Source organism: Maniola jurtina, chromosome 12, assembly GCF_905333055.1.
Source record: "Maniola jurtina chromosome 12, ilManJurt1.1, whole genome shotgun sequence".
NCBI classification, from domain to species: Eukaryota; Metazoa; Arthropoda; class Insecta; order Lepidoptera; family Nymphalidae; genus Maniola; species Maniola jurtina.
In genome coordinates, this window is record NC_060040.1 from 8,998,924 (window position 1) to 9,011,111 (window position 12,188).

Genomic DNA, 12,188 nt, shown 5'->3' on the forward strand with positions numbered 1-12,188 from the left:
ATCAGAACATGTGGCTTCTCGGCTCAAAGGAACAAATCTGATAACATCAGACACTTGTGTTACGGTATATTATTCTCACTACTCTTAACACATTCAGTAGCTGATGTTGCACTTCCAGCGACTTGGATGCAACAAGGGCGTTAAGTTTCATTTTCTCTGTAGTCATTTGGACTGTTTTCCAGAAAATTTAGGTGACTTTCAAACTAAGATAACTATACCAAAGGGGATAATATCATATGAAAGGGCTCTATTATACATTCTAAAACAGGTTTTATTTATTATTATTATGTAAAATAGTTTTTGATTTATCGCGCAAAATGTAGAAAAAAATATACAATAAGTCAAAAACTGAAAATCTGACATTTTTTTTAAAATTCCAAGGCGAAAATATACTTAAGAATTTATTAATAGGAATCGAGAGTTTATGCACTAGATAGAGTTCGTTCATTCACTGAAATTCCCAGTTCATTTACTGGCAATTTATCCTTTTGTTAAATAAAATAATTTATAATAATTAATACCACGCATTTTTTTGCGTTTTTGATATTTAAATAATTTAAGAGTGTATACCTACTGTGTATAGACACAGATAAAAAAATATATAAAAATTATATATAGAACGATTCTCATATATCTTAATTTTAGGTCAAAGTCAGGGTAGTCCTTATTCGTTCATGTACTGGATCTTTTACCCTCCTACGTCAAAATACTAAAAGTCCGCGTAAATTTCGCAGATTGAAATGTCTGCTTGATTAATTGTCAATAGAGGGTCATGACATGTCAAAATTGCTAGTTTGAAGGGGAAATCGTCAATGTCATTCGCATAGGTTTTCCTCTTAATTATTTTCATTGAATTATGATTTGACATTAATTTTCTAATGAATTATGAAATCTGAAAATATACACTGCTACGAGTATTTAAAGGTTTATGTGCTACTTTATTGTGTCATAATTCACAATTAAGGAAATATATTTTTATAACTAGATATGCCCGCAAATTATCCGCATGGATTTGGATTTTAAGTCCGTGAGAACTCCTTGATTTTCCGGGATGAAAAGTGTCTATATCCGTCTCCAGAATGCAAGTTATCTCTGTACTAAGTAGATGGTGCCCGCAACTTCGTCCATGATACTTTTTTAAAAATCGAATTTAATCACGAACTGTTCGATTTTCAGGGATAAAAAGTAGCCTATGGAGTCAAACGAATGGGCCGTGAAAAGCTACCAGACAGACAAACACACTTTCATATTTATAATATTATTAATGTGGTTTGTGTTTGTGGTATACTTACCTACATATCTATAATAAGCTCCCACAAGACATAAATTGGAAATGCCTCTCAACAAGTTCAAAGTAAGCTTGGGAATGAGCTTTGATAGTTCTAATAGTTTTAACTTTATAAGTGATATTGTGAAATGGTGATAATAAAAAGAATACCCGACTGAGTTTGTGGGATTCTTGACAGACGCGACGGCGTGTTTGGAGCCCTTGTATAGCTTTTAGTTTTCTTTTAATAAGTTGACGTTAAACTATCACCATTACTTAATATTATCTACAGTTCTAAACTTTGGGTTAAATCACCTTGACTTTCAAAAAGTGTATAGTAACAATTGTTACTATCAAATCAAAATATTTAAAAAATAAATAGTTTGATTTGATAGGTCTAAAAACAGCGACTTTAATAGCTTCCGAAATCTAAAAATTTTAAGTTAAGGATAAAAAAAATAGCTTTGTGCTGTGTGATTTAGGGATCCGAATTTTAAGGTTAAAAAAATATTTTGTCCTATTCGCTTCTATGAGCATACTTAAATAACTTTTAATTATCTAATTTTCGGAATTGGGCCATTGACTTACATATTATTTATAAAGTTTAAGTTATTATGTTTCTGATTTTGTAAAATAAAAAATAAATAAAACCGAATTCAATAACCACAAACACTATTATATTATTACGTATAGTGACTATTAGTCATTATTGTGTGATATTATGTGTGCCAATTAGCCGCACCAATCCGTTCACTCTTCATATTATCGTGATTAGTAGTGACTCCACATTGTGTCCTCATTAGCAGCTAATAAGCTAATTGGTATTAAAATCGGTTTATTTTTCTTTTTTTTTCTTTTTGTTTATGGCTAAACATGCAGTAAATGTAAAAATGCACTACTCTACCTGTAGAGTCCATCTCCTGTGTAATGCACTGGTTGCGTGTGATAATTTAGCTCACACACAAAATATTGTTCTATGTGTTTTCTAGTTTTAAGTTTAGACTTTATTTTTGTTATTTTGTCTTAATATCAATTGTATTTTTATTCTTTATTTTGTTGAGCGAAATAAACATTTTATGAAACGTCAGTGGCGTCACTAAAGTTGAAAGATCTCAGGTGTGGTATTATTGCGCGGACGAATTTGGTTCGTTCGTATTGATTGATTTTCCTGTAAAACCATAGTGTATCCAAAACCTTGTAAGTAACGATTTACGACTGGCTCTAGAGGATTATGTTAAAATAGGTAAGTGATTGTTCCTTGAGTAGTAACGAATTTGAACACCAATATGTAGGTATCCCTACTCTGACGATGCATCGCAAATATTTCACACGAAGCCCTACCCTACTGTACTAGGGGTACTATTGCTAGATGCGGTTAATTTACCTCCTTAGCGGTCGTCGAGTTAAAGTGAGCTGTCGGAAACAACTAATGAACCTGTTGCATGTGACTGATAGATCGGATGACGGTTTACCAACAATGTTCGCGTAATATGCTACTATGGCCACTAAATAAATGGGTATTAAGTCCGAAATGTTCACTATTTAATCAGCTTGAAAAGAGCAAGATTGTTCTTAACATATTTTTGAATATATGTACTTACTAGCTGATGCCCGCGACTTGGTTCCCGTGGATATAGGGTTTTAAACATCCCGTGAAAACTCATTGACATTCCGGGATAAAAGTAGCCTATGTATTAATCCAGTGTATAATCTATGTCCATTCCAAATTTCAGCCAAATTCGTCCAGTAGTTTTGGCGTGAAAGATTAACAAACATATACACATACTTTCGCCCTTATATTATTAGTGTGATGTGATTATATTTCGTCGATGTTCACACATAATTTTTTAATTGGGCAAACCAATTTGCATAATATTTATTTAATTGGTTGGTTAAGCTATATGAATTATGTTTCATATAAATGAGGTGAAATACTAATGAAGATTTTCATGAATGGATTTCCGTACTTCTCAATGGATGAAAATAGCTTACCACGGTAGGTGCGATCGTTACGTAATTTAGTAGTCATTCACGTTGACTCGCGGGCGCGGTGGCGGGCGCGGTCACGAAATATCAAACATATGGCGTAATATCCAAGTGTTCACATACGAAACGCACGTGCGGTCTAAGTAGCGGGCAAGCTAGCGACTGGCGCGCGCGCGCCGCTCGCGGCAATATCAAACGCGTGAGATGTTTGTGTGTGTTTACGTCGAACTAGCGGCGGAGCGCGCGATTCACTCGCGACGTCAGGTAAGTTCAACCAGTATGAACTTGTCGCTAGAAACGGTAGCACGTCTCCATCATGTCTTTCAATACAGAAGAGTTTATTAGTGCTGTTCAGGCTAGAACTCCGATTTGGCAAAGCAAACACAGGCATCATATGAACAGAAATATTCTCAATAAGCTATGGAAGGAAATTGCGGAATTGTTTCCTGAAATGGAGGGTGAGTAAATGAAATATTGTGGGTACCTATTTTTAACTTTTTATTTTTCTAAAGGAATATTATGACAGACTACAAAAGATACAAAAATATATTACAAAGATGGCGACGTATATATTAAACGATTGTTCTCCCAAAAATATTTCGTGAATAAACTCCGAATTTGTTTAGCTCGATTTGATGGATTGTTGTTTCTTCCAGTTTGTCGCCTTTGGTGCTGAGTTTCAGTTGTTAACTCATCATTGAAATTGTAACCATCTATATCAATTACAATATTATGCAATAAGCAAGCGGTTTTGATAATCAGGCGTGCATGTTTAACATCAGTTTCAATAGGTTTTAACAAAACTCGCCATTTATTGCATAAAATTCCAAATGCACACTCCACGGTTTTTCTCGCTCTTGACAATCTATTATTAAAATGTTCTCTCTCTTGATTCAATGTTCTTTGTGGATATGGACGCATAAGATACTCTTTAAGAGGATAAGCTTCATCGGCTACTATAACATATGGAGCTGTAATATTAGAATTGGGTAATGTTCTTGGTTCTGGAATATTGAATGCGCCTCTTTCGAGTAACCGGTTCAGGGACGAGGCGTTGAATGTACCGCCGTCGCTTTGCTTTCCTCTACCTCCCACTTCAATAGTTAAAAATCTTTTGTTCGCATCAGCCACAGCTTGCAAAACAATAGAGAAATAATGCTTGTAGTTAAAAAATGCCGATCCTGATCGTTTAGGTCGTTTAATTCTACAATGTTTACCATCTAAGCTGCCAATGCAGTTAGGAAAGTTCCACATTTTCTCAAAATCTGAAGAAATATGCTTAAGCTGGTCTTCAGATGGCAGTGGCATGTGGACATTCAAATTTTTTTTCCAAATAGCTTCACAGGTACTATAAACAATCTCAGACACTGTACTAACACCCAAACGAAAGCTATAAGCCAAAGATCGAAATGCCAACCCAGTGGAAAGATATCTGAAACATATAAAAAAAATACAATTATTACGTAAAATTTAAATATATCTATACTAATTACTTTATATACCTACTAAAATTATATAAGGCATCAACACTAAACAATATTTAATTTTTATAGAAAAGGCTTTAAGAAAAAAATGGAAGAATATTCGGGACCAATTTATGAAAGAGTTTAAAAAAATTCCGGTTTCTCGTTCTGGAGATGCTGGAACTGATCAAAACACTTCAATGTGGCCATATTTTCAAATGATGCAGTTTATAAAAGATGACGTTACCCCAGAATTAAATGAAGGCAATTTAGATGAAACTGCTGATGGAAACTGTAGTGATAATAATGAACGGTCCCCAACTCCCCAGTCAATAGCTGGTTCATCTACAAGTACACAATATACGAGCACCAAACGTAAATGTGCACAAGATGTAAGACAGGAATTCATGGAATTAGAGAAGAAAAAGTTGGAATTATTACAAATTAAACTGTCGCAAAGCAGCGAAAGGCAAGAACAAGATTGCGAAGACCTGTTATTTTTTAAAAGTCTGTTGCCGTACATGAAGGAGTTTACTCCTATGCAAAAATTACGTACGAGAAACAAAATTACAGAAGTTGTTATGAATGAAATGAATAGTTTCACGTCCCAGGCTTACCATAGTTACAATAGTTACGAATATAACACATCAAATTATGGAAATTAAACTTTAAATATAATTAACTACGAAAATTCTTTTTTTTTTTAAACTCACCTTATAGTTACAAATAGTCTTTCTTCGGGTTTTATGCTTTTATGAAAATTTGTGTCTACTTTTGAAATCTCACTCCTTATTGAATCCAATATGTAATCAAAACAGTTGACTGTCATCCTGGTATATCCAAAAAATCTTGAAGGATGTTCTCTCAAATTACTATATAAAGTATGAAATTCACCATACTGTTCTCTTTCTTTATTAATTTCGTGCACACCAATTCTAATTTTTAACATCTCCCACTTTAGATATGAATTTTCGGTTAAAAATAAAAGATCGTCGTCCATGTTTACAATCTCTGACAACACGTCACACTCGCGCAAACGCCTGGCGGCTAATGTGAACACGAACTCGCCACTTCTCCGGGCCCGCACCCGCCGCCGCGCCCGCGCTTTCCAACGTGAACAAGTACTAAACTTATGTACACATCATAATATTAGTTTGCTAGTGGGTATGTATCAGCCCCCTTATCCTTATCGGGGGTCTGGGGTTCCATCCTAACTTTTCAGAGTTGAGTGAGTTTAAAAAAAAAAAAACACTTGTTTTAACTGGGAAGGAAAACATTGTGAGGAAGTGTGTAAAGTCTGCCAATCTGCACTTGGCCAGTGTGATATACTATGAGGAAAACCTTCTCATTCTGAGAAGATGTCCGTTCTCAGTAGTGAACCGGCAATCGATTGATAATGATGATAATGATTATAATATATTAATGATAAGTTTGTTTAAAAAATCCTAATAAACATTCAGTGTATGTGCCTGAGTGAATCAATATGTTTCTGGTTTGTTTACTCTTTTAAACATGATTTTTGATGTTAAAAGTAAAAACATTTCACACTGGTTTAAACAACGTTCATTTCCATATTCCACTGAAGCGAGAAAATGAGACCTACAAAAAGGGTCTTAAAGTAGGTAAATATCTCAGGTGTTCAAAAATGATTTATTTGACTACACAGAAAACCTCTCCACCGTTCATAATAAATACTTGGAATAAATACCGACAATACGTTACTTTTATTTGTCAAAGATGCTCTCCTATTTAGGTACCTATCTATCATTTCATCACATCAAACCATCGTCGACTAACGCAGCTTTACTCTCAGCCTGAGAATGCAAACTCTATGACTGGATGAATAAATAAATGAATGAAAACTATATACCTAGTGCTATTTAATAATAATCCATACTTCTGTAACCCTACTATAAAAGCGAAAATGTGTCCTTCTGTAAGCTATCCTGCGATCGTTTAACCGACTTTAACGAAAAATACAAGTCTTCAAACTAGGGATGGTCATAGGCTACTTTTAGTCCCTGAAAATTAAAGATTTCGGCCACAGGATTTTAAAAACCGTAATCCACTGGTTGAAGTCGCGGGCATCATCTATATTTGGTACAGAAATGTCTTGCGTGCCGGGTATGAATAAAAGATCATCAAGGAGTAACAAATTTCCACACTTTCACAATAATTATTATTTATCTATTATTACTACCCGCGACTTCATTCGCTTGGATTTAGGTTTTTAAAAATCCCGTGGAAACTCTTAGGTTTTTCTCTTTCCTTTCATCTATCTCTATACCAAAAATCAAGTCGATTGGTTGCTTAATTAGGGCGTGAAGGAAGGACAAACAAATAAGTAAACAAACACTTTCGCATATATACCTAATATATACAGGGTGGTCAAAAAGTCGTGGATCAAACGCAATAGGGAGATAGAGGAGGTCATTTCCAGCAAAAAAAAATTCCACAGCATGGGCATATTTAAATTGCCCTAAGAGTTATAAATATTTTGGGGTTTTTTAACAAAATACCAAATTCTCTTACAATTAGACTAATTTAAAAAAAATGAGATAAAACACAATAAAACAAACAATGTTGTGTCATTACTAGATAATGTATCAGCACTACAAACCTTCTATTGAGGCTCTGGCTACCAAATTACAAGAGCAATTAATTTTTTTCCAAAACTTTTAAAGCGTTACCAAAAATTAAATGTCACTTTAAAAGCGCACTGTGAAAAAAAAATGTACTACGGAAAAGTGGCCCTATATCAGAAAAATTTGCTGATTTAATGCCAATTCAAATGAGGTATAACACATTACTCTTTGTTTCGTAATTCTGGTATTATAATCGTTTTTTCATATCAAGGTGCAAATTTCAGTAGATTAGTTTAATTCAAAAAAAAAATTGAAGATTATCATGCTGCTAGTTAAACTGCTAGTTTTTTGTACGTTGGAATGCTAAAAACATCACTGTGCTTGTCACACTTAGTAAAAAGAACAAAAACTCTTCACTACCACCAGTTGCCAGAACAACCCAGAACGCCCGTCTTGAAAGTAGTTCATCTTTTCTAGGGAACAAAAGGATAAAGAAACTATGCCTCTCGTTCACACTAATCATCCTTTCTATTTGCATTGTTGGAATAAGGAAGGATGTGAAAGAGAGGCATAGTTTTTTTATCCTTTTGTTTCCTAGAAAAGAGGGCGTTCTGGGTAGTTCTGGCATGTGGTGGTAGTGAAGAGTTTTTGTTCTTTTTACAAATTTTAAGTGTGACAAGCACAGTGATGTTTCTAGCATTCCAACGTACAAAAAACTAGCAGTTTAACTAGCAGCATGATAATCTTCAAAATTATTTTGAATTAAACTAATCTACTGAAATTTGCACCTTGATATGAAAAAACGATTATAATACCAGAATTACGAAACAAAGAGTAATGTGTTATACCTCATTTAAATTGGCATTAAATCAGCAAGTTTTTTTGATACAGGGTCACTTTTCCGTAGTACATTTTTTTTACAGTGCGCTTTTAAAGTGACATTTAATTTTTGGTAACGCTTTAAAAGTTTTGGAAAAAAATTAATTGCTCTTGTAATTTGGTAGCCAGAGCCTCAATCAAAGGTTTTTAGTGCTGATACATTATCTAGTAATGACACAACATAGTTTGTTTTATTGTTTTTTATCTCATTTTTTTTTAATTAGTCTAATTGTAAGAGAATCTGGTATTTTATTAAAAAACCCAAAAATATTCATAGCTCTTAGGGCAATTTAAATATGGCCATGCTGTAGAATTTTTTTTTGTTAGAAATGACCTCCTCTATCTCCCTATTTCGTTTGATCCACGACTTTTTGACCACCCTGTATTGGTATAGATTAGCCTATATCTGTTTTTCATATATTTTAGTTCCGATGTAAGCCAAATATTGTTAGTATAACATTCCTTTGCGCTCTGCAGTTGTGTAAATATCCTTATGTTCTTGCTTTGCACGTAGTCTGCGAACTAAAACTTGCTTCTGAAAGCTTTACTGTTCCTTCTGTACCTAGATAGGGATTTGCAAAGCACTAACCATATCTCTCCCCTTCCAAGTATCGGTAGATAATTGAATCTATGTGTCAGATGGTTGAAGCTATATTATGTGTCCTAGTTGTGCAATAAGTTAGTGGCGTAGCGAACTCGTAGCTCGAACTTCTAAGTTATGTAGCACTCGCGTAGCGCAAATATTTGGTTCGAGTTGTGCACAATTTGTCTAATCAAACGATAAAACGCATCGAGTATTTTAATCTAAACTACTGATGGGTTAATTTACACTTGATACCTTCAGATAGAAGCCTTTTTCAAGGATCAGCGATTTACTAGTATGCTTCGATGCTATGTGTTTCTTGTATTCTGGCAAAGTAACGCTTGCTTCTATCCAAATCGTCAATTAATGTAACTGCAGATGATAAACAAAATATACATATTAATATTATATGTACATCATATTAGTGTATCGTGTGTGCTGTGATCTAGAACAAAATTCATTGGTTAAGCTTTGACTTAATAATTAATTTAGTCTTAAGTTCATTACTGACGAATGAATATTACTTAGACTTAGATTGGATAATTCATAAGAGCTTGTCTTTTGATATGATTTAATTCACCCAAATCAGATATATATTGTAGTCGTTTACATCGGCGAGGACAGTGACCTGTCTGCTGTATTGAAGTGCCGCACCTGTGCCTCCCTGTCGTTGTATTTAATATTCTAGGAGACACACTTCGTCTCCATTATGTCTCGTTGACAATATTTCACTAGCTATATGCGATAGGAATTATGGGAACCAGACAATGGGCTGATTTTTTAGGATTCCGTATCTACAGTGAAAATAAGGAACCTTATAGGCAAAATCACTTCGTTGTCTGACTGTAGTGTCTGTCGTGTCTGTCAAAAGCCAGCACGGGAATCAAAACCTATAAAGGGTACTTCCCATTAACCTAGAATCATTCAAGGCAGGTAGCAAACCGGGTAGTAATGTCCACTAATGACAGCAATCGGATCCGTCGGCTAATATACTTACGCTCTCAGACATAGTTAAGGAAATACAACGATCTCATTAAAACTTTAATTAATTTTAGTACTACTACGATCGCTAAGACGAGAACGTGAAATGAAGGCATTCCATTTCACCTTCTCGTTTTTACGTAAGATCTAACGCTTTCAGACCGATTTTTATCGGTCAATGACCGGTAACTTATTTGAAAGGCAAATCAATTAACTTTTTAGAGTTCTCTGAGTGTTAGATATAAATTAAATATTTCTCTGTACTGAAGTGATGGTGATACATACTTACCTATTTTCATCAGACAAAACTTTTTTGTAATACAAATAGACGAGATTATTGCAGACGTGCAAAGCGGAGAAGGTGGAATGAGTTAGGTATATACGAGTAAGTACTCGTATAAATAAAATGAAACGTCGGATAAAATGGCGAGCTATATTTAGAGAAAGTTTGTGAGGATTAATAAATATGGCTTTGAACATTGGCAAGTGGTGCACGTCTTCGTTGCGTACGTGTTGAGACCTTTCTCGATCGGAGATGAGCACGTAGGTAATGCGTCCATAAGCAGAGTTCAAAGACATTGCATACCTCTCTTCCCAAGTTGTGCGCAACAATACAAATCTTAAATACATAAAAGAAAAAGCTGACTGGCTAACTTATCTATCAACGTGCAACTCAAACCACAGGACGGATCGGGCTGTAATTTAGCATGCAGATAGCTATTATGACGTAGACATCCGCTAAGAAGGATTATTGAAAATCTAAGGGGGTAAAATAGGGGTTTTTTAATACTGTAGATAACGGGTACATAACATGATAATTGTAATATTTTGATTGCTGATATTTCGACCTAGTTGCATGAGTTGCAATTTGTGTAGTCCACGCGGATGAAGTCACGGGAATAAGCTAGTTACATGCATAATGAAACACTAGTGTGCCGTTAGTGATGTCGATTATTTGTTACTAGCAATCTCTCGAGGCTCCACTCCCGTGAGAATCTCGAAAAATCCAATCATATTTCTTGTCTACATTATATAGAAACTTCTGCATACAATTTATAACATCAACATCTAGTCATGTATTGATGAACGATTTGAATTTCAGTGGTTTACCTCTAGCGCAAGTAAGCAACCCGATCACTGTACAGTCTGCAAGCATTTGCATCTTTAAACAGGGTGCAATGCCTTCCTAGTTCCTATCCATATTGTTAAGCTTATAATAGTAACGATTCACGTAGCGTCTGTGCCCTAGGGCAGTACTGTCGACGTAGTGAGAATTACGATGGTTCTAGCTCGTTTTGCATGGAATATCTGATATATGAGACTGGAGACTTGATGATTGACCTAGTTGATGCTATAAATTCTAATTAGACAACCAGACACATACACACCTGCCACAGACAGATACACAGATACACACTTATAACACCCCTGTTTTTGGGTCGGGGGTTAAAAATTATACGAATACATTTTTAAGCAAACTGTGGAAAATCACAAGCCACCCTTAAAATATTAAACTACTAAGCTCTGGCAGTAAAAACTTAAATCCAGCAGGTCATTAACATTATGAAGTTACCGCGTATAACTTCGTCGATTAAAGTGTTTCCACGCTTTGACCGTTAATACTAATTTAAAGCAAAGATAACCGTACTGTTGGAGTTTATTTATCATTTTTGCGGGTTTAAAATCAAAAATAATTTAAACTTTAGTCACATTTTCGACTAGCTACGTTAAAAGATAGGTGTTTTCCCAACTGATCAGCAACATGCATAGTTTCCAGGGACCTTGTACTTAGTGAAAGATGGCGTCGTAAACTTTTGACACGATTTATCTATACTTTTTTTTTTTTTTTTTTTTTTTTTTTTTTTATTCACGATAGGCAAGCGCTTGACCACAATCACACCTGATAGAAAGTGATGATGTGGTCTAAGATGTGACGCGTTTACCTAGAAGGTGCCTATTCACTCTTGTTTTAAAGATACCCGGATTGTAATTGGTAGGAAACACAGATCGGGGAAGAGTATTCCAAACCTTAGCCATGCGTATGAGGAATGAAGACGCAAAACGTTTCGTGCGTGTAGATGGAATGTCGACGACATAAGGATGGAAACTCGCCCGACGTCTTGCGGTTCGGTGGTAAAATGGTGAAGGGGGGACAAGATCGAAAAGTCCCTGTGCACACTCTCCGAAATATATCCTATAAAACACCGATAAGCCAGCGACCTTACGGCGGTGATCGAGACTATGAAGTTTCGCCAACAAAGGAGAGTCTTCGCCTACAAGTCTCCTAGCTCGATGATCAACGGCATCCAGAGCTGCTAGTTGATATTTAGCGGAGCCATCATAGAGGTGACTGCAGTACTCCATGCACGACCTGACTTGTGCTTGATACAAAGTTATCAGTTGGCGCGGCGTGAAGTACTGCTTGACCTTGTTAAGAATGCCTA

The 12,188-nt window shown here is 35.3% G+C and overlaps 3 protein-coding genes across 5 annotated transcripts in view; 1 reads left to right on the forward strand and 2 right to left on the reverse strand.

Moving 5' to 3' along the window:
• Nucleotides 1-5,398, forward strand: part of LOC123870135 — a 275,095-nt gene extending 269,697 nt beyond the window's left edge. The window contains exons 3-4 of one of the 2 annotated variants that reach the window (XM_045913311.1): nt 3,398-3,711; nt 4,807-5,398. The gene's annotated coding sequence lies outside the window, so the exon portion shown is untranslated. Of the gene's footprint in view, nt 1-3,397 lie in introns of both variants that reach the window. The other variant, XM_045913310.1, reaches the window with a different exon arrangement.
• Nucleotides 1-12,188, reverse strand: part of LOC123870138 — a 111,380-nt gene that overhangs the window by 50,094 nt on the left and 49,098 nt on the right. The window lies entirely within an intron of this gene.
• Nucleotides 3,735-5,838, reverse strand: LOC123870131 (protein ALP1-like). Of its 2 annotated transcripts, XM_045913306.1 has the most exons (3): nt 5,430-5,838; nt 4,161-4,685; nt 3,735-4,115 (listed from the first exon to the last, which is right to left on the reverse strand). In XM_045913306.1, exons 1-3 carry the CDS (start codon nt 5,714-5,716, stop codon nt 3,803-3,805), a joined length of 1,125 nt encoding a protein of 374 aa, XP_045769262.1. In that variant the 5' UTR covers nt 5,717-5,838; the 3' UTR covers nt 3,735-3,802. The 2 variants fall into 2 exon arrangements, with proteins under 2 accessions (XP_045769262.1, XP_045769261.1); XM_045913305.1 differs by having other exon boundaries at nt 3,735-4,685.

Bases quoted from the DNA above. Each gene is read 5' to 3' on its own strand.
- LOC123870131 (XM_045913305.1), bottom strand. From the start codon at position 5,716: ATGGACGACGATCTTTTATTTTTAACCGAAAATTCATATCTAAAGTGG. The intron at 4,686-5,429 runs GTGAGTTTAAAA...TATATGTTTCAG, and splicing joins AGACTATTTGTAACTATAAG to ATATCTTTCCACTGGGTTGG.